This window comes from Pleurodeles waltl, chromosome 5 (genome assembly GCF_031143425.1).
Source record: "Pleurodeles waltl isolate 20211129_DDA chromosome 5, aPleWal1.hap1.20221129, whole genome shotgun sequence".
NCBI lineage: Eukaryota > Metazoa > Chordata > Amphibia > Caudata > Salamandridae > Pleurodeles > Pleurodeles waltl.
The window spans coordinates 410,084,906-410,108,300 of NC_090444.1; the positions used below are offsets into that span (position 1 = coordinate 410,084,906).

General features: G+C 40.1%; 1 protein-coding gene across 2 annotated transcripts in view; it reads left to right on the plus strand.

The window, feature by feature from the left end:
- The window catches only part of NAPB (NSF attachment protein beta), a 143,031-nt gene that overhangs the window by 103,095 nt on the left and 16,541 nt on the right, over positions 1–23,395 (plus strand). For both annotated transcript variants that reach the window (XM_069234167.1, XM_069234168.1), the window contains one exon: positions 1,924–1,974. In XM_069234167.1, the coding sequence (XP_069090268.1) occupies positions 1,924–1,974 (51 nt within the window). The remainder of the gene's footprint in view (positions 1–1,923; positions 1,975–23,395) is intronic.

Consider the following 23,395-nt stretch of genomic DNA (forward strand, 5'->3'; position numbering starts at 1 on the left):
TCAAGATGTCTTGCTAGGCAGCTCATTTTAACAAAATGTGTAGTAATTGTGCACACTAAAATTATCTATTAGGAAAATTCGCAAAAGTAGGCAAACTGTATTAGTCTTCAAGTGTCCCCAGGTGGTCGACGTGTTCATTCTTACACAGAGATCTACAAAGGCCAGTGTTAATAAAAATAAAACATGCATTCATGTTAAGTTGAATCTTTTTTTTTTTATCTAAGACGTATGAATTACAAAAATATTGTACACTTTCTTCCCTACATTATTTCTACATTCCACAGTGGTGATGCATAAGATTCACAATCTGCGGCATACATTGTACCATCCATATAGATTTACTCCTACTTATCAACAGGCACTCGTATAAATTCCCATTATAAGCAAAAAGATATTCTCGTTGTCATAATTCAAAGTTACATAGAGTCGTAGGATGAACCAGACAAATGTGAACAGGAGCATTAACACTATATTGCCATTGCCACCAGTTTGGCAGGCAAAACAACTCCAGTTTTCTTTGGTATGAGAAAACCAAATTAGACAAAAATGTATGTGCAAGTTACACATAACATATATTCTTGACAGTTTGGACAAAGGTGGAGGACGTCAGCTGGAACTTGATCACAAGATGAGTAGCTCACTTACCGTGGACATCACAACCTATTTCCACTGTTATTTAAAGAAAATGCAGGTTTGTGTCAGTGGGAAACACTGATTCATTCCAATACCATTTAGCAAAACAGGGGAACCAAAAATTGAATTAGGGTCACTCCCTTCTTTTTAAGCCATTCTCTGCATAACTTTTAAACTGGTGACACTGTTGCCTCGAATGATTGGGACTCTTCTTACTGATGGTGATTCATACAGCCAGAGAGAGGTGACAGTAAATGAGTGGTGTTGGGAAAGAATAGGGATCACAGTAAGCGTCTGTAGTGGCGTTTGTGAAGAGTTCTCCACCCAAGAGTTGGATGTGTCTGAAGCAAGTATGTTTAACTGCAGCGCTCAGAAAAACCGTGCAGCAGGAAGCTGGTATGAGGACCTTGTGTGATACCTACACATAGAGAAAAAGTAGCAGTCGTAGTAATAAACAATACTCTGATGGAGGTAGTAGTCTGGAGTGTGAGGAGACTGAACATTTGGTATGATAGCAACCTCAAGGCGAATGTTTTTGTATGCTTGCCAACTCTGGCTGCCCTACTCTCCTTTAAGTAAGTAATATACTTGATCAAAGATATAGCTATGATGGACCATTGGGTTTTAGTGTAATTACTTGTGTCATACATTTTGAGTTCCGGACTCCGTACCACATCCTGGAGTTAGCACTGACATCTTGAAACGTATAAGAGAAGAGACTACAAAAAGGTGTTATTTAAATATCCATTGGAAAGCAGTAGTAACCAAGCAAACGTACCCAATACTTCAGAGCAACCACTGACTGTCCAAAGGCCCAGAGCAAAGGCCCAACGCAATCCTGGACTTACAGTCATATGTGCTGAAGTGAATGAGCGTATTTCTTACTTGTGAATGTAGCTGTCTGAAACGATGCATATGTAACATATTATACTGTCCTCCTTATCTACTTGCATGTAATCTGTTTGTTTTCAACTACTAGTACTTTCCAATTCAGAAGCAGACAAATGGAGCAGTTGCAAAACCCATGTGCAGTGGGGAAAGGTGGAACTGGAATTCTTCATATTATGTAAAATGACATAACTATCGTTATAAAGAAGGCGACAGCACAGTATGCAGGGAGAAGGAACAATATTTAGGACTCACCCATTTTATATAGCCTTACATCTTACTTATTACGAAGATTACGTAGTTGGTAATCTGAATAAAGCACAGAATTCTAGAATCCGTATTTATAGGCCTATAACTTAACAATAAAATAACATGTGCTTGTAAAATATGTTTTTCTAATAGAAATTGCTTGAAGCACACGAAGAACAGAATATTGAAGCTTACACGGAGGCAGTAAGTAGCCATGATCTTTATATGATCTTTTGTATATGACAGTAAAACCAACAAACAGTATGCATACTACTTTACAGTGACATTATGTAATGTTCATTTTTGGAAGAAATAAAGAACGAATGTATCCACAGCCAGAAAATCGATTTTTTCTACATGCATGAGATGAACAGAATAGACTAGATTTGATGTGTGGCAAGGGTTGTCCTTGTTCAATCTGCTGTTAACCTTTAAAAACCACGCCCTCTGTGAATATACTTCAACACCACCTTTAATTCCAGATGCACACAGATGACCCAGATACTAATTTGACTGAAGAACCACCCTGGGACCCACACCTTCATCTAAGATTACTTGGCCCACATTTATACATTTGGCTAAGGGAAAGCTTTCTGTAACTGACTGAATCAATAAGCTGGGGACCAGATTTACAAATTGTTCAGGCAACGCAATATCACATCCAGATTTGTCGGGATGTGTTGTGCAAGGGGGAGAAACACAGTGCATTTCCATATCTGTGAATATTGGTCTGCTGATGAAGTTATTCCATGCTCTTGCTTACAAACAGGCTTCTTTGCCTGATGCATAGCCTCACACCATGGTGCAGAGGTCGATGTGTATTTTCTAGCACAGGTTTTGTACTGGAGCCATAACCTTCCAGGACAAATTTCTATGCACAGAAAACCTCAGGAAGTTGAAGTGCATTGAACAAGTGCTGTGTACATGGGACCCGTTGCGTTTTCTTTTTGTTTTTGTTTTTTTGTTTTTTTTACAAGAAATTAACTAATTTCCCCTTGCTTGCACCTGCATCATGTAGGCTTTAGTTTTTGATTAAAATCCCAGTCTGGCTATCTTAGTCGATCATTTTTTGCACTGGATACTAGATAGCATGCTTTGTACTGCACTGACACAAAGACTTAATAAATCTGGGCTCAGGTGAACTATTCATTGGAGGCAACTGAACCACCAGACCTGAGAAGAGCACTTCATCTTGATACACAAAGCTAATATCTTTATACTAAATTATATTTCTACTTAAAATACCCAGAAATCTCTCCCACCACCATTTGAGTGCGTTCACTGTTGAACCATTGCCAACATTATTTACGTTGCTTAACCCAAAAGCATATGAAAAAAATACAGTGAATTTCAATACATGTAAGCCAAGGTGTCTTCACGTACCCTGTGAGAGAACATTTTTGAACATCTAACTGGACGTTGAAAGTATAATGGAACAAAGCTGGGAATTTTGTATTTATGTTAAAGTGGATTAATATTTTCTTGTAGCTCTCAAACAGACAAATATAAATTGTGCAAGACTACTGCAAAGAATGGCTATTTTGTGAAGGTCTGTAAATTGGCATCTTTGTCTGCACAGATAAATGCATAGTTTCAGCATGTTTTAATGCATTTTGGAAGAAGCACTGAATAATATGCACTGTTCCTCTTAAGGACCCATTCTGTAACCATAACAAGCGTATTAGTGAGAGGCATTGATTATGTGGAATTTCTATGAAGATTATTCCTACAGGTAAATGTTGGCTCGTGAAGGAGGGCCTCACTGTTGATCCCCCAGCTCTTCTGAATATGTTAATACGAAATATGCCTAAATGCACACAATGGTCATGTCCTTCACCAGAATATAATCTGCTGCTACTCTGATTCGTGTAGGTGATTTATTTTACCTTTAAGTTTCATAAACCTGTCATTTCTGTGATGCCTTCATAAATTATAAGCTAGGCACATGATTCCAAATATGGGGCACTGGTGGCTCAGAGCTAGGGATAATAAACATGTACAGGGCTTCTGGATTGCACCAGCAACTCTCATAATATCCCAATGGATGCTAAGTATGCTTCAGCTCAGTTCCTCTCCCTCCAAGCCCCTTGTGTGGCGTGTGACTCACTCCCCTCTCTCATTATGGGGGTTATTCTAACTTTGGAGGAGGTGTTAATCCGTCCCAAAAGTGATGGAAAAGTGACGGATTTACCACCAGCCTTATTACGAGTCCATTATACCCTATGGAACTCGTAATACGGCTGGTGGTATATCCGTCACTTTACCGTCACTTTTGGGACGGATTAACACTCCTCCAAAGTTAGAATAACCCCCAATATGTCTTATATCTAATCTAATTTGCCTCATCCTGTTTTGTATCGAATCTCCTCAGCCTCACACCTAAATCTGCTCTCTAATTGTGCTTGTAACTTGCTGTCTTTTGTCTTCTAATACCTTGCTCCCCTATTGACTGGCTGGTTCCTCTCTCGACACTTATCTGTATCATGCCCTTATGACACTCATGCATTCTATCATTTAGTTCAACCAGATTGTCTCTTCACCACACTGTTGGGTGCTTTCGTCCTTCCTCTAATTTGTTGAAACATCTCAGTACCCTCCTTTTTATGGCTTAGCTTCTACACTCATCTGGCTTATATCCCACTGCATTCTGTAATCCACTTTGTGCCACACTCCCCCCTCTGCATCTTGTGCATTACAGTGTCTTGTAATGTGTGTCCATTTTTCACCTCGCTCTCTCTCTCTCTCTTTATCTTTCTCTTTCTTTCTCTGTCTCTCTCACTCTCTCTCTTTCTCTGCATTGGTCCCCTCTCTTGCTTAGCTTGTTCCCTGCTGATTTCTCATCTTATTTCAACATTGCTTCCCTAATATACCACTTGCATCTAACTCCTTCTTCTATCCCTCTTTGCAATCACTCTTCTGTCTTGCATGTTGCTCCCTTCTCTTATCCTTCATGTCCCTTCGCTCTCATGTGTGATGTGTCCTTCAACTCCTTTTTCATCTGTCTTCTGCCCCAGTTGCCTACCCTATCTGTTTTGTTGCTTGTTGCCCTCCATCACCTGGCTGGTTCCCCACTCCACTTTGTCATTGGTATTGGTGCCTTGTCTATTTTCTCATTCAATACATGCACAGCTGTCTTCTCACACCTGTCTTTTGCATAGCTCCTTCTTGTACTTTGTCTTGCCTCTTGCTCCTCCATCCCATCCAACAAACCTATCATCCACCTCCACTGTAGTCCAAATTATGTCTTGCTCCCCTCTCCAACAGAATTGTGCTTCACTGGCTTTGTTATTTATTTTGCTTCAGTCATTTCTCCCACCTGCTCACTTTCTCATCCACTGTGCGCCTTGGTCTGCACAATAATCCATTTTGGGGAACCATCTAATTCTCTTATCTGCATTATCCCTTGCTCATCTGTTGTGTTACTCAGCCCATTTATTTGTCTTATGCCTCAGCCCTGTAACTTTCCCATCAGTTAATGTGGTAATGTTTCTCAGCAGTTATGTGCTTTCACTGCTTTTTTCATCTGCCATGTACCTCACTCCTCTCTCCTCTGGTCTTCAACTTGTCACTCTCATTTTTATTCTGCCTCTTTTCCACATTGTGTGTCTTTCTCTTATTTCATCCGGCTTGTGTCTCTCTTTTCTCTCATCCGTTTGCACCTTGGTCCCCTCAGTCAGACATCTTGTGGTTTGAGCCAGTCATTTCTCCATCTTATTTGCATTGATCCATTGTGTGCCCCCCTCCACTCGCTTAGATGACTTGTGCTTCACACTACTCTGCTCTATAGTTTGCCTCTCTTCTCCATTATGCACCTTGATCCTCCTGTGTCCATACTATTCCTTGCTGATCTGTCGTATGCATTGGCAAATAAGAATAGACGAGGCAACAGACCTGTTCCATTTGTGCACCCAGGATTGTATCTGTTAGGCCTGCCTCCCAACTCCACTGCATTTTACGAAAAGCTGAAGGTGCACCTCTTTAAATAATACCACATCACACACAGTAACAGTCAACTTCTATCAGGATCCAGCTATCCTTACAGTTTCACATTCACTTTATATTTTCTGTTGTACTCTCATTAGTATTATTTATATTCTGAACCCCCTTGTTCCTTGACTACTTTTCTCTTACAAAATGGGTGATAGGCAACACAACACATCCTTCTTATGTTTTGTCTCTGGAAATCATGTAAATTCAAAACGTGTTGAAGCCATCTTATAGTCTATCTAGTGATTTGCTTGATGTGGAGGAAAGTGTGGGTATGGGTAGAAGAAACAAATAGCACAAGAAGGAAGTGGGGTGTGTAGTAGACAGGAATATTAATGAAAAATTTCAAATTAAATTGATACAATTCTAAATACATTGAAGAATAAAACTCAAATACCAAAAATCCATGTTGGAGGAGGACATCATAAATCATAAATAATAAATTGATAACAATCAGCCTTTTCATTTGGAGATAAAGAATAATTGAAATAATTAATTATACCCATTAGCCACAGTTAAATTAACAAAATATTTTGTCTTCCATAATATACAAAAACATAATAATTAGCAAATTTTGATATTTCTCATACTGGAATCAAGGACTTAACAACACTATAATTACATTTCCAAGTTCATTTGTTCATCAATTAAAGATGAACAAAAAGCTCCTCATCGTTATTTAATCCCAGAGGGCTTTTTGTCCTCATTAAAATGATGTATCTAGACTCAAGTTGTCTCCATTCTTTTTCTCTATCTCCACCTCTTTCATATTCAGGAATGTGGTCTATTCCAAAGTATCTCAGCATTTTCAAACTGCTCATTTCATGCTGCTGAAAATGCTATGGCATGCGTGAGATCCTTATGTAGAATTGCTCTAACATGCTCTAAAATTCTTTTCCTTAACATACAGATTGTGCTACCTATGTATCTCAGGCCACAATGGCATTCAATTACATAAACTGTAAATTTTGTGTTGCAAGTTATTCGATGTTTAATATTAATTTCCATTTCATTCCATAATTTCACTACTTTCGTTGACTTGCCAATTTTATAGGTATTGCACTTTACAAAGCCACATTGTTGTTCTGTTAACCAATTCTGTTGATTTTTTATGGAAAAGTGACTTCTTACAACATAATCCTTTATTGACAGTGCTTTTCGATACCTGATCAATGGACCTGAGCCTATTTTTGGACCCAAGTCCGGATCTTTCCGTATGACATGCCAATGTTTACATAACATTTTCTTGATCAGACCACTTTCTTTGGTATATTCCATTACCATTCTAACATTATTTTCATCTGATTTCTCCTGTGTTTTCTTTAATTGTTTGGGAACTAATGTCTCATCACGGGGAATCATTTTGACTCTTTCTAGATTTTTGTACAAAGTTTTATGATTATAGCCTCTTTGTTTAAATCTTTGTATGGTCTCCTATACTTTAACTGTACTTCCTTATCATTAGAGCAATTTCTACGCATTCTAATTAACTCCCCATATGGTATACTCTTTAAAAGAGGTTTAGGATGGAAACTTTTACCATGCAAAATGCTGTTCGTTGAGGTTTTCTTACGAAAAACTGTTGTTTCTAATTTATTATCCTCAACATAAATATTAATATCCAAAAAGTTGATTGGCAATTTACTTGTTTCACACGTAAATTGCAAACCTATATCATTCTTATTTAATTTGTCAAAATACACTAGGAAATCATCATGTGACCCCTGCCAAATCATGAATAGATCAATGAACCATACCCAAAGTGCAATTTTTTCCATAAATAAATCATTATCCTTACACCAAGCTATTTCCCTGTCCCACCAACCCATTGTTAGGTGGCATAATTTGGAGAGAGAGAAATGCCCATTGCTGTCCCACATATTTGTTGGTAGATTTCATGATTAAAGATAAAAATATTATTTTTGAGACATAATTCTATCATTGATAGTAAAATTTTTGAATGTTCAAATTCCACAATGCTTCTCTGTCTCAAAAAATATTCAACTGCTCTAAGTCCAATTTCATGATTGATAGATGTATACAAAGACACAACATCAATCGTAACTTATAAGTATTCAACAGACCAATTCATATTAGATCAAATCTGCAATAAATCTCCTGAATCTTTAATGTATGAACTTAGAGTCATCACAATGGGTGCCAGATAATAGTCCACATAATCAGAAATTCTCTCATACAAAGAGTCACATACTGAGACTATTGGCCTCCCTGGTGGTGTTGTCAGTGATTTATGTATTTTTGGTAAGAAATAGATCGTAGGTATAGTCAGATTCTCCTTTTTCAAAAATGTATATTCATCCCTATTCAAAAGTGATTGTTGGTACCAGTCATCTAACCTTGAATGTAGTTGATAAATCATTCGATTGATGGGGTTATGGTCAAGTTTTTTATAGTTAGATTCATCATTTAACTGTCTATATGCCTCAGCCATGTAACTTTGTGTGTTAAGAATCACAATATTTCCACCTTTATCAGCAGGTTTGATTATAATGTTATCTGTTAATTTTTTTAATGCCAGTCGTTCATCTTTGGTTAAATTTTCCCGTTGCCAAAGATGTCTAATATTTTTGTAATCTTTCCAAATCTTCCAATATTAATTCCTGAAAGATGTCAATCTTGTTTCCGGGAGACAAAACACGGCAGAACTTTGATTTTTCTTTAAAATTACTAAATTGATATTTATTAGTGTCTAATTTCAACTCTCGAAGAACTTCCAATTCCGTGTACTCCTCATCCGGTAAATCATAATACAAATCAAATAAGGTTTTCAAATCTGCAATTTAATCAATACACAAATCTGATTTCTTAGAATTATCAATCATTACTTTATCTTGATCCAGTCCCGTGTTCTCAGAATGCATAGAATGATATTTGACCAACTTTAACTTTAGAATAAATTTGTAAATGCCAATCCGAGTATTTACATAATTAAAATGTTTCTCAGGGCAGAATGACAAACCTTTATTTAATAACTGAAGTTCAGATGATGTTAACTCATAGTTTGAAAGATTTATCACCAAATTTGGCGTTTCTATTGTTGTTTCTTCTGGCTCCTGAGGGGGTATTGTCTCTTTTCTGTTTCTTTTGGCTCTTCTGGTTTTTCTTTTCTGTTTTCCATTCGATCCATTTTTCTTCCAAAACCTCGATTTCGATTTCTTCCTCTCCCTCTCATTAGCCTTTGATCTAGATATAACACTTGCATTTCCTCTTAAAAAGTGTCCTTACTTGATGTTTCCATATGTTCTGAGGAACTCTCCCCTTCACTCACATCCACATCAGACTCACTTGGAGTGTCCTCATTACTTACAGTGATCTTCATATTCTTCCGTTGCATATCAAATTTGAGACTCTCAAATCTCCTGGCAAAAGTTAAAATTCTGCCATATTTATAATCTTTTTCATCCCGTATGAATTTATTTTTCTTCCGTTACTGTATTTCAGTCTCATATTTGTCCAATTTACCTTCCATATTTTTCCTAAGTAATGATTGTTCCTTTTTCTCTTCACTTTTACCAATCTGTTCTTCCAAGTCCTTAATTTTATTATAAATCTCTTCTAGATCTAGTTTGGCATATTTTATAAGAATCCTCATCATGTTCAATGAACACTGCGTGTTGTTCTCCTCCCATTCCTTAAATAATTCTGAATTCGCTCCTGAATATGTTGGTATTGTAAATATATGTAAGCCTCTTGGAATTCTTCTAACTTCAATATATTTTTCTAAAGATAGTATTTCCCAACTTTTAATAATTTCTTTCTTATAATGTTTCTCCAGCTGAAATAATTAGTATTTTAGAGATGAATTCCTTTGCAATAGGGAAGTTTCTGATGTAAAAATAGAGGAATTCTCATCAAATAGTTTTGTGGCCATTAATAAACGTTTTGTTTGTCTCGCTTCCATTTCCAAATGTTTGCTGTTTATGATAATTACAACTAATGCACTGAATCCTAATTTAAGTCTTTCAGTTCGTAGGCTGAACCGCCCGTGCACCGAAGGGATAATTACTTCCTTCACGTGAGGGCCGCTTCGGCAAACAACGAGTATCTATGTAAATGCGAAGGATACAATGTAGCAGTGCTGCGCGGTCTTACCCTCTATTGCAGCTTTCACCCGAGCGGTGTCCTCCGACGCCGATTACGTAAAGCTGGTTCAGAAGGCCCTAATGTTCAAAGAGATGACTCGTATGATGCCGGGCACCATCGTTTCAAAAATTATAGTTAATAACAAAGCGGTCCAAGGAAAACGACGCGCTCAGTAGCTGGTGCGAGGCAGGGGGCTGGCCGAACCCTCAATAATCTTTTTGAACAAAAAATAATAGCCACGCACTTGTAAGAGGTCACTTTTCCATAAAAAATCAACAGAATTGGTTAACAGAACAACAATGTGGCTTTGTAAAGTGCAATACCTGTAAAGCCTGTAAAATTGGCAAGTCAACAAAAGTAGTGAAATTATGGAATGAAATGGAAATGAATATTAAATATCGAATAACTTGCAACACAAAATTTACAGTTTATGTAATTGAATGCCATTGTGGCCTGAGATACATAGGTAGCACAATCTGTATGTTAAAGAAAGGAATTTTAGAGCATGTTAGACCAATTCTACATAAGGATCTCACGTATGCCATAGCATTTTCAGCAGCATTAAATGAGCAGTTGGAAAATGCTGAGATACTTTGGAATAGACCACATTCCTGAATATGAAAGAGGTGGAGATAGAGTAAAAAACAACGAGACAACTTGAGTCTAGATAAATCATTTTAATGAGGACAAAAAGCCCTCTGGGATTAAAATAAGATGAGGAGCTTTTTGTTCATCTTTAATTGATGAACAAATGAACTTGGAAATGTAATTATAGTGTTGTTAAGTCCTTGATTCCAGTATGAGAAATATCAAAATTTGCAAATTATTATGTTTTTGTATATTATGAAAGACAAAAGATTTTGTTAATTTAATCGTGGCTAATGGGTATAATTAATAATTTCAATTATTCTTTATCTCCAAATGAAAAGGCTGATTGTTATCAATTTATTATTTATGATTTAGGATGTCCTCCTCTAACATGGATTTTTGGTATTTGAGTTATATTCTTCAATGTATTTACAATTTTATCGATTTAATTTGAATTTTTTCATTAATATTATACTGAAAATATAGTGTATATTACATATCATATACAATAACTACTTTGACCAAAATGCACTGTAATGGTCTTTGAAACAAAGTAATATAAATAGGGGTGGTAGAGGAAGGACTATGTAACTGAGAAGAAGACTGTTAAGTCGAAATGTGTTGTTTTCCTTGCACTGAATAAATCTTGAAATCGTCTTTTGGCTGAACGGAGTGCGTGGCTATTATTTTTTGTTAAAAAATATTATTGAGGGTTCGGCTACTGAGCGCGTTGTTTGCCTTGGACCGCTTTGTTTTGAAATATATATATATATATATATATATATATATATATATATATATATATATATTTTAAAAAATTTAAAAAAAATAAAACCAACATGGCTCTGAGTCTTTCTTTAAACATTTTTCAGCCCAGAAAATGCATTTATAAACACAACTACAAGAGGACTTTGCACTCCAGCTGAAAAGCATAGAGCTCCAGCTAGGAGGGCTTTTAAAAATGTTGGAAGTTCTCCTGCGGTCATGGTTTTAATGGCCCAGGAGACATAAGGGGTCATTACGACCCTGGTGGTCCTACCGCCACCAAAGTTATGGTCCGACCGATTTGGTGGTGGTCTGACCACCACATTACAACTATGGTGGTTGCGCCATGGTCGGACCACCAACACCGCCAGTTCTTCTCCACAAGAGGCACTGGCTGTGCTGCGGTCCTAATCCTCCAGGGCGGTGCTGCCAGCTTTTACATGGAAGTAGCACCCCCATGTAAAGGTAGGTTGAGATGGGGTGCATGGGGCACCAGGGGGGGCCTGCAGTGCAGGGGCCCACAGGAAGGCAGCCACACTGGCGCAACCTGACTGTGGGAGTTTGGCGGATGGCCTTCTCCATCGCCAAACTCATACTGACACCCTTAATGTTTTTTCTAACGTTGCTGGGGGGCTGCTCCACTTCCTGCTGTGCCCCAGAACATTAAGAATGGTTGGTGGTGCCCCTGCTGCTTTTAGGGGCAAAACAAGCATAAAAATATTGTTTATTATTATGCCTTAGAGCATAATGGGAAACTTCTTCCAAGGAGTAGTGAGTAGTCGAGTCAAGTCAAGTTTATTTAAATGCGTAGTTAATAAAAACCAATGCATCATATATTTTTTAAATGATACTTCTCCTCCCATGCAGATAAAAAGCAGATCAAAACTTTCCATTCTAGTATAAAATTTCTTCTTAGGTGTTTACATTTAGTCCAGCATATCTAACCGTGATTTTTCTAGTATCTATATTTTAAAAAAAAGAGAGATAATATTGTTAAATGTTTTTTGCTGGCAATAACCTCCTATTTAGGAGTGAGTATGTTATTATCATACCCTCATAGGCTTTGTTATAAAATACATCATTTTCCAGTGCCCCTCATCTATATACTATAGAAGTTTAATTTAGATTCTAATTTATCTTAAAATAGAATAATAAAAAAAAAAAAATGTATTTTTATTTTACAATTCGATTGATACCCGGAAGAGCTAAAAATACTTTTGTAGATACTGTATGGGGTGCCTTATAAGCCAGCAGGTACATATATTATGTTTATACTAATTATGAACTTGTAATAATTTTTTAGATATCAGATGTAAAAACGTTGTAAATTTGGCGTTTAGGGCAAAGTCAGAAGGTTTAAAGCAGGCGATCACCGCTTGTCTACAGGACCGTATTCCCCTTTGATTGAATGCTGCCTTTAATAGAATCTTACGCTAAGTTCATAGGTTGTTACAGATACAGATCAGGTGGGTTATATCTTCCAGTCCACAGCCACACAGCCTACACTGAGGAATTGTTGCAGTGCGTTCCCATTGGGCTAGATGGGCACCACCAGGAATAATGCCAAATCGCTGTTTAATAAAAAAGATTCTTGTCCGCTTGTCCACCCAGCCTCCAGATATGGCTGATATTTCAGGAGTTTTTACTCACTTATTACCATCCAGGAGTGCAATCTGGTGGCTAATAGGCTCTTATCCATAAGTACCAATATTTTCTTCACTGTTCGGTTTAAGATTTGTTTGAACGCATAGTAGGAGAGATTTGAGTCCCATAGTTCCCATACTTCCAGGTCTTCTAATGCCTGATCTAAGTACTGTCTAGATGTGGCTGTAGGATTTGAACTGATCTCCTCCAGGGTGCTTGGCAAAACTGTTTTCCTTTTGTTAACTGTAAGTGTTTCCAGGTTTTGATGTAGCTGGATTGGCTTGCTATACACTGGTTTAAGTATCCAAACTCAAGCCTAATTTGTGCTTGGGAGGTATGCCCTGGTAACTGGAATAGAGACCTAAATACTTTTCCAATTATTCCATTTAGGATTGTGGCATCTTGTCCGCACAGGGCTTCACTACCGTACCCTGTTATCGAATTTAGTTTAGCTACAACAACTTGCAGCAAGGGACGGTAGCTAGGGCTGCTAAGCAACTTTTTCAGAGTGCGAAAAGCAAGCAGTAGAACATTTCCTTTTCTATATAGATCTTGCTTCTGAGGGAGAAAGGAACCCCATTCATCAAATAGTACGCCCAGGTATCTATACTGATTTACTTGTTCCAATACTCCCCTTTATGTGTGCCATTTTGTAACTCTAGAGATTTTTTTCTGATTTCCATCACTTTGGTTTTTTCTGATTAATTTCCATTCTATTCTGCTCAGCATATTCAAATAACTTGACAATGAGTCATCGTAGTCCTACTTTAGTTTGACTCAGAAGTACTACATCATCAGCCTATAGCAAATTGGAAATAAGCATATCAACAACCTTGGGGGAGTGCGCATTCACCTTATTGAGCTTCATGATCAGATCTCATAGAAAGAGATTAAAAAGATACAGCGCCAGCACGCAACCCTGTTTCAGACCTTGTTTTGTCTCAATTTCCCTTGAAAGGAAGGATCCAACCCCTATCTTAACTCTGATCCATGTATCTGTGTATAACTGCTGAATAGCTTTTTAGCAGATTCTCCTGCATTTCGCAGGAGGCTAATTTTTCCCATAGAAGACATTGCTGTACCAAATCAAAAGCTGATTTGAAGTCTACAAAGCACAGATACAAGGGTTGATTTTTCTTTGCTTACATTTGTCAGTGACAAAGGAGAGAGTTAGAATGTTCGTGGCTGTTTCGGGGCATTTTGCAAAGCCTGTCTGATTGGGGGGAATAATACTGTTCTTGGTTGCCCACCTGCAAAGATGCTCCAATAGTAGCCTAGCATAATATTTAGCCTCCACATCCATTAAGGTAATCAATCTGTAATTCTCAGGATGGGATTTACTGCATCATTTAAATATTGGGTGGATTATAGCCCCCCTCCAAGATATTGGAATACTTCCTAGTTCTGTGCAGTGGTTGTAAGTCAATACCAGCTTTTCACCCCAAAAAGCTGGGTTAATTTTGAACAATGCATTTGGGATCACAACTTTGGACATTGAGAATGTTAAATTTGCAGGTTCCTTTTGGAGAATAGGGGGCTCTAATATAACTCCTTCTGGGCTTGACTCATTTGTTGTCTCATCTGAGTTTCTGATGACTCTCTTATTTTCGCCAAAGTGGTGAATTAAATAATCAGACCATGAAGATTCCGAAATATTGGAGCTAGTCAAGGTCATTGGAGCTTTGTTCAGATCATTCACCATTTTCCAAAATCCCTGTGCATTTGATTTTTTGCTTAGAAATAAAGCCTTTGCCCAAAAGTCATGATTTGTCTGTCGTTTATATTCCCATGTTTGTTTCCGATAGGTATTGTTTATATTTTTTAGATCAGCCTTAATAAGACAGTCAGTTAGATTTGTTTTATATAGTCTTAGGAGTCTGTTCCGTTGTCTTCTTAATTTGATCATGTGCACTGAAATCTTTATATTCTTATTTGTTTTAGCTTGCCCCTGGTTTTGATAGTTCTTTTGTGATCCATATCTGTAAGGAGACCAACTGCAAATCTGTCCAGGAATGTCGACCAGATGGTTATTGAGTCACTGGATATATCATAATAGCATTGTTCAGATATCACCATTGACCATTCTCCAATGGACTCCATTGATTTTTCACTCCATCGAAGTTTCGTTGTAGTGATTTCCCTTGGTGCAGTTGGTGCAGGATTAAATATAGGAAAGCCACATCCAATCTCCAGGCATTGTTGACCATGGTCACTCTTATCTGATTTTATGATATGATACTTAGTAATTAGAGTAAGTAGACATAAAGAGGCCACAGTGTAATCAATTGTTGCTTGAGTTCCAGTGACATAGCAGGTGGTTGCCAGCGGAGTATCATGTAGAAAACTCCTGTTTAGTAGTCTGAGCCCAGGGGCTTCAAGATCTTTTACCAAGGAAAGTGCTGTTGTGTCAGGTTTGCCTCGTTCTATTGACCCCAGGGACTGCTGTGGTACTGCCCACAGTCAATCTTGCAAGATGGTTTGGGCATCTCTTTAAAAGGGATTTAGTAATTTCAAGGTGAAGTCCCCAGCTATTAGAAACTCTGGGGATCCTAAATCCTGATGGGCAGTTAATATTGTATCTATCAGTTTGGAGGATATGTGTTTCTTGGATCGTGCATCTGGATGGAAGCAGACATTAATTAGCAAGAGTGGGCTGGAGTGTTCTTTATTCCATCCATCTTGCTTCACTAGCAGAAATTCTTTTCGTTTTCCTCACGTGGGCATGATATATTTAACCCTGCTTCCAAGGAGCAGTGAGTAATAAATGGGCGGCTCCTGCCGCTCATTTATTATTCACTTAAAAAACAAAAAAGGTATATTGGGTGCACCAGTGCCTGCTTCACCCATATCTCATTTTGTGCAGCCCTCCTCCCTAAGCGTTTGCATGCCCCAGGGACCACATCCCCAGGATGCCAGCACCTTTCTTTTGATTCTGCCTTGGCAGGAGCAGTGTTTTTCTACTTCTGCCACTGGGTGGAATTAAAGTGGAGTTCCCTGCCTGCGAGAGTGCAGGCAGGGCAGTCCTGCACTCCATGGGCAGGGAAACCACAGTGTCCCAGGTAGTGGGCTCCTCAGGACATTGTGAAGTATCATGCCCCAAGGCTTGGGATTCCCAAACGGATACAATTACCTTTTTTACAGACATTTCACCCTGGGGATGGGTGCCCACTCTTGGTTGTTTATATTTGTAGTCATGCATCCCCAGACTTGTGGGCGTCAGTGGTGCTTAAACTACTTTGCTTGATTGGTGTTGGCAGCTGTGCTTGTGTTGTTAAGAAATGCCAGCTATTTGCAGAGCTTATGTTATCTTCCCTAGAACAAAGCGTAGCCTCCAAAAAAACACTTATTAAGGTGCACCATTCCTTATTTAATTGCAGGTTAAAGACTGGAATGAGAGTGCACAGTGCTTGCCCAGCTTCTTCAGGGGACTTTCTGTGATTCCCAGCATGAATCATGTGCTGAACATGAGCTAAGACTACCCCTGCAGCTGTGATACCCGGGGTCTGCATCACAATGGGTCCCAGTGTTAGATCTTTGGTCCGTTGCGGTAGTAATAGCTCCCGGGCCTGGCTTTGCTCTGACCGTGCTGACCACGTGAACATAGAAGTGCACTGCTGGTAGTCATGGAGGTGTCACTTCAGTCAGTAGACTCCTAACATGGAATGACGTTTACTTGGCATTTGTATCGCTACCTGTTCTTATTTCACATATGACACAGCAGGCAATGGCCATAACTCAAGCAATGCTGCCACACCTGTGATGTATTGCCCATAATTATATGACACTGAATTGCTGATTTCAACCCAGGATAAACATAGGAATGTCGCTTGCTAATTAATTTTTTCCTCACCAAATTCTTTGTAGCATGAGTGACCACTATCAAATGATATAGTTCACACAAGGCTTAACCAGCTGTGACCATCGCATGCCCCCGTACAGTGGTCAAAATATACCTGCAGATGTAACCAATCACCTTTATACAAGAAATATACTACTCATGAAAAGTAAAAACATAGTGGGTATTCTGTTTAACCAGAAATATGTTCCTAGGTGAAAATACAGGGTGCAGCTATGATGAGTCCACTGACAGCAGACAAATCTTGCAACATAACATCAGAAAAAAAGCAACACAACACCGATGACATCTTTTCTGAGCCCCATGTACTGATTGACAGAGAGCACTGGTACAAATCAGATGGAAACCTAGAATTGTTTGATATTCCTATTAAAATATTTCTTGGGCATTTTCCGTATCGGGTCCAGTAAAAACCTCATAGGGTTCTGGTTGCACTTCAGTCTTTCTCTTCTTTATTACGCACAAGATCTCCTGCATGGCACTGTAGCTTCACAGCACACCTGCTAATAGGTGCGAATGCATGGTACATGGTTGTACAAATAGAGAATATTTCCATACATAAAAACACAAAAACACACATACACCATATGAAAACAACATGTTAAAGATTTGTTAGCTATGGAAATTGGTTGTTTATGTAATTCAGAATTCTACAGTTGATAAAATCAAGCACACATCAGAAATGAAATATCAGGAGTGAAACTGAAGTGCCATATTCATACATCAGTGAGTAGCTCATTAAATGTTCATTATTTATTATGCTAAGATATAAAATATCCACTATTTGCACTTTGTAATACATTTGGAAGAAGTGGTAAGAATAATATATGTCATGTCTCGATGTTGGCATTTCTAGTCTGCCCAATCCATGGAACACGTGGTGTGCATCATGTAAATAAACATTGACAAAGCCAATATTTTCCACATAGACGAAACGTATTAGCTTTACTAATGCTTGTTTTAAATTGGGACTCTTGTACGAGTCCCTCAAACCCAACCATACAGATATTTTTTAACTTTAACTTATCAAAAACTACTGAACGGATTTACTTGCCTGGTGCCTATTTGAAAAGGCATTATATTGGGACAGACTGCACAGGTAAAGGTTGATAGGGTTGGATGTTAAAATCACCCCTTTCACACTTTGAATGCTCCCAATCCTTGCATCTGCCCAGGGCTCAAGTTCAACTCAAGGTGAGTTGAACTGTCTGTCCCTATTTGTAGTCAATGGAATTACAGGCCCTGCATTCCGCTCAGTAACCTACTGCTTCCTTGAACCACAATGCCTTTTCCTAATTGCCAGGCTAATCTTTAGTTTGGTGTTCATATGGTAGTGATTCTTTGGCATAAGCCTGACTCATATATGTCTTAAAATGTAGTTCAATTAGCATTTTTGCCAACTGTGGCTTCTCCCCTTGACACCCACCCTCTACTGTGTTTCTGACACACTTCCATTCAGTCTATAATAGGCACAATGTGTGGTTTGTTTCAAAGCACTTAAACAAATGTATGAGAATATCTATTGTATGCGTTTTGGACTTGAATAGAAAGTGCATACAATGTTACTTACTGTCTTGTTTCAGTTAGGTACCACATCAACAGTGTGATATGCCAGCAGTTGTTTTGAAGATTTAATTGCACAATAGTTTCAGATGCTGCCAAGGCCATACAATATAGAAGCCCTGGAATTACTGCTTTTCATGGACACAACTAATGCTAATATCCTTAGATATTCCAACTCAAGCTGTCAACCTTTAACTCATTGTTGCCCTTAATCTTTCCCTGACTCACTCAGAACTGGCTGCTTGGTCAAAACCATTTTCATTTTTGGCTGAGTCTCACATTTGCACCAGGTGATACAACATGTTTTACTTGTAGGACTTGCCTCCACAATTAAGGTTAACTTGATTGCTTTCCTTACCCTTTTGCTGGACAGATTAAAAAAATTGAAACTGTGGGCAAAAATGTATTTTCTTCTGCCAGTTTGGTACTATGCTGACTGAGTGGAGTGTGTTTAAGTGTTACAAATGTCTGTGGCGACATGGCAAACAAGGTGTTGCCACCTACGACAGAGGGCATGGCAACATTTTTGCTCAGATATTACATAAGGATCAAGATGCTGTGAGGTATGTTCTGCTTTCCAGGCTGGACACAATAGATTTTTTTTCCCATGCCATAGGTACCAGCATCATTCTTAGACAATTTGCCAGGTTGTTATCATGTAGATTGTAACAGACATGCCATTTAAAAATCTAGAATTATTGAATAGAAGTCTGAAGCCCCAGTAAACAAATTTGAAGACAGCAGACCTTTGGCTTGTTTACTAGAGTTACTTTCCACTATTCGCTAGTTCCATCAGCAAAACATGAAGTTCAGAGGATACTCAGGATTCTCATGTATTGCCAATGAACAACCTCTCAGCCTGTCCAGCGACCCATACAGAGTTTTTGTGTTGTGGGGTAGAAAAGGGTGTAAAGGACAAAGCCAACAACAGCAGCAACATTGTTCATCATCCTCTTCACCAGGCTTTGCTGCCAAATCTCTTTAGTTGGTCCTTGAATGACATGTTGAAAGGCTACAGAATCCATCACTGCCTTCCTTATTGGCATTCCATCACATCGGACCAATGTGTCCTTCAGGTTATCTTAGTTAGTTATGCCTTTCACTTTCTGGACCCATCTCCCCACAATAACCCAGTTTACTCTCAAGTGTTGGCCCACCATGCCGTATTTCTGTAAAATAAAGTGATGACATTGCTCATCAAAGTGGAGATTAAACAGGCATTGGTGACAGAAAGAGGACTGGGGTGTTACGTCTGGTACTTTTTGGTCCCCAAGAAGGACAGAGAAGACTGATTCTAGTCCTTAGGTTCTTGAACTCCTTCCTCAAAAAGGAGTTCAAAATGATGACATTTGAATCCCAAAGGAAGTATCTCTTCTTTGTTGTGGGGTCAGATAACTTTCAGTCTAGTAACCGGCACCTTCAGATTTATATTGTCCTTTTAGGTCTGTACAAAGGTCCTATCAGTGGTTGTGGCATATCTTCACAGGTCTAGGGACACATATTTTCTCATTTCTTTGAAAACTGACTGAAGAAGGCAGGCTTGCTGCAGCTAATTTCAGACTACCTACAGTCAACTGTGTCATTACTGTTCACTCTGGGGTTTCCATCAAGAAGCCAAAGTCCCATCTGCTGATAGTGTACAGAGTTATATTTTTGGGGAAGTTCTGGATACCGTTGCTTTGAAGGTCTTCCCACCTCTGTAACATGATCACCATATGTGACGCAAATCTCCAGGTGCTACACTACATCGCCAGCACTGATGCAAGTTGGTGAGGTAAATAGAGCAAAGGTGGTGTTGGCGTGTAATACCACATGCCATCAGTTTATATGCCATCTCACGTCGGGGTTATGCCCCTTAAATCTTAGAAATATAACACAGTATTTCCCATTGTTTCTGGGAGGTTCCCTCGTTGGTGTCAGCCTGCCATTGCGATTGGTATGTGTGTAGTCATACCTACGTGGAATTCTGGAGTACCTCGTAGCTGTGTGATATTAAACCTCTTGTCCCATCAGATGGCCTGAGTAGAACCTCAAAGGGACGCTCCCTGGACATTGGAGGGGGTGAAGCGCCCAGGGGCGCACCTGGTAATATTGCAGACAGGCTGATTCTGGGGTGCAAAAGACTGTTTTGCATTTTTCTAATATGTTAATGGTCCCTTCCTCGAACATGTTGCAAAGGATGTGATACTCTTCTCCCCCTCCCAGCTAGGAAATGAAATTCTGTAAGGCCAGTGAGAAACCTGGGTTGTGAGCAAGTGGAGTACTGGGGAAGGGAAAGGTAGCAAGACCCCGTTTAAGTTCAATCCTGTGCCAAATGTCAAGGACAGTTCTAGCTATGTAGGCGCTTTATGGCCTTGCATGGTTAGGGAGCAAGGCAAGGTCACAGAGGGGCTGACAGGCCACCGCTCTCTCCATGTGAAGCCAATGCTTTTTGCTCTCCTGGACAACACATTCAAATGAGTAGGGAAGGTGGGCCTCCCATTAGTATTCAAAGAGATTGGGGCAAGCTAGCCAGCAACCCCAGTCCCTGGAGAGCGTCATCACAGCCTTGGAGAACCTGGGACATTCCCACCTCCTCTCAGATGAAGGTGTGTATGTCCGGCTGGACGCGAACATGGTCGTCCTGGGTGATGAGGGCAGGCAGAGTTTGAAATAAGTAAAGGACCTTCAGGAGGATAGTCATTTTGATGGTGTTAAGCGGACCCAGCCAGAACAAGTGTAGTGACTTCTACCAGGTTATCAAGGAGGCGGTTAAATTAAGCCCCATTTCTCATATGGATTGTGGTAGCAGGGCAGTCCGGCTCAGGGATTGTATGTTTCAGAGCATTGGATTCGGTCACATTGATCGTGAAACCAAGAAATGACTGCCGTCTGTCAGATGGTGATTGCCAACGGCTCCAACGCCAGGCCAAAGAGCAAGGGCAAAAGTGGGCATACCTGCCTAGTACCCCTGGCCTGACAGATTGGCTGTGTAGTTTGGCCGGTGATACAAATTGTAGCCGTGGAAGAGACGTAGGGGGCAATAATCCTAGATCTCATACCCGGGCCCAGGCAGATCTTCTGAAGGACAGCCCTCAAGGATGGCCAGCTGACCCTATGAAAGGCCTTCTCCACATCAAGCGAGAGAAGGCAGGAGGGAATGTTGTGTCTGTGGGATTTCTCAATCAGGTGTGCGATACAACAGGTTGCCCACCCCTTGGGGGTGGTGAATAAAATGCCTACCTTGCCTGGCTCAATCAGGACTGGAAGGTATGGCTCCAACCGATTTGTCAAGATCTTAGTATAGATCTTAGCGTCTGTGTTTAGGAGGGGAGTTGGGCAGTAGGCAGTGCAGAGAGAAGGATCTTTGCAGGGTTTGGGGATGAGAATGATCGCCGCCGCTGCCATCATAAGGGTGAGCGTCATGTCTGCTGTGACTCCATTAAAAAGTGTCACCATGCGGTCTTGGAGAGAGGGGAGGAATGCTCCATAAAAAGCCAGAGGGAGCCCGTCCGAGCTGAGTGTTTTGCCCTTAGGCTCGGTCTTGGAAATACATCTTGGGATCCGGCCAGTCTCGGGAGTGTTTTTTCAACACTGACCTAGGATAGCCAGCGCTTGAATTTCGCAACTCACTCGACTGGAGGGGGGTTTCTAGAACCTTCCTCTGAAGTTTGTTTGAGGTATATAAGGTGGGGAAGCTTGAAATTGAGAAAGAAGGACCTCATCTCTGAGAGTGGACGCATTGCTCAGAGTAATCCTGTTGGGGTGGTCTCTCCTGTCGCAGCTGTCACGGGTTCCACAGCTTGACGTCAGCAGGCAAAGGATGATGTTGGATTTGAGCCCCATGCTGATGCATTTTTAATTCTTAATATCTAGCTTTTGCTGTGTGCATGCATAATTATATATATATATATATGTTCGGTGGCATGTGTAGCTGCAGATACACATGCTGTGCATTATCCTGCCATCTAGTGTTGGGCTCGGAGTGTTACAAGTTGTTTTTCTTCGAAGAAGTCTTTTCGAGTCACAAGAATGAGGGACTCCTCCCTTTCGGCTCCATTGCGCATGGGCGTCGACTCCATCTTAGATTGTTTTCTTTCCGCCATCGGGTTCGGACGTGTTCCTCTTCGCTCCGTATTTCGAATCGGGAAAGTTAGCTAAATATAAAAAATTCGACGGTATTGTTCGCGCTCGGTACCAGTTTAGTGTTAGCGTATCGACATCGATAGTAGAAGCGCTCCGGCGGCCCTTTGGGGCTTCCGCTCTTCAGCGGGGCCTGGTCGGCCCGACCGCATCCAATGGACCTGACCCCCTTCCGCTTCTCTCCAAAGTGCAACTCAAAGTATCCTTATATGGACCAACACTTGGTCTGTAATCTGTGTTTATCACCAGAACACAGGGAGGATACTTGTGAGGCCTGTCGGGCGTTTCAATAAAAAAAGACCCTACGTGATCGAAGAGCGAGAAGACTACAAATGGCGTTGACCCTGAGGGAACAACTCGACGTCAAAGAGGAGGAAAGAATTTCCATCCAGGGGACAGACTCTGACGAATCCGAAAGTGAGCGACCCACGACGATGCAGAAAACAGTGAGTAAAACTGCCCCGTCCAAGACTCGCACAAAGATCGTTAAGGCCAAGGGGATGCCAGCAGGCCATGGCTTAACCCATCGAAAAGAGGGTGACCAAACATCGGCACTGAAAAAGGCCAAAGACTTGCCGAAGACATCCGACTCCGGTCGAGATTCAGGCACCGAACGATCTCGACACCGAGAGTTCGACTCACCCAAGGTGAGAAAAGTAACGTCGGAACCGAAAAAGACTTTATCGAAAGCATCGGTACTGAAAAAAACGGCTTCGGAGCCGAAAAGAGGCTCTTACACAGAAGAGCAAGGACTTTCCAGCCAAATGCATGAAAAACACAGATTTGAGCAGGAAATAAGTATGGGGGAACCAGACCATACGCAAAGGAGGTTGCATATCCAGAAAGAGACTGGAAAAATACAAACTCTTCTTCCAATCAAAACCAAACGAAAGCTGGCATTTCATAAGTCAGAAATGCAGCCAAAGGCGAAGGTGGCCAGAGATAAAACCCCACCACCAAGGTTTTCGCCACAACCTTCCCCACTACACTCACCAC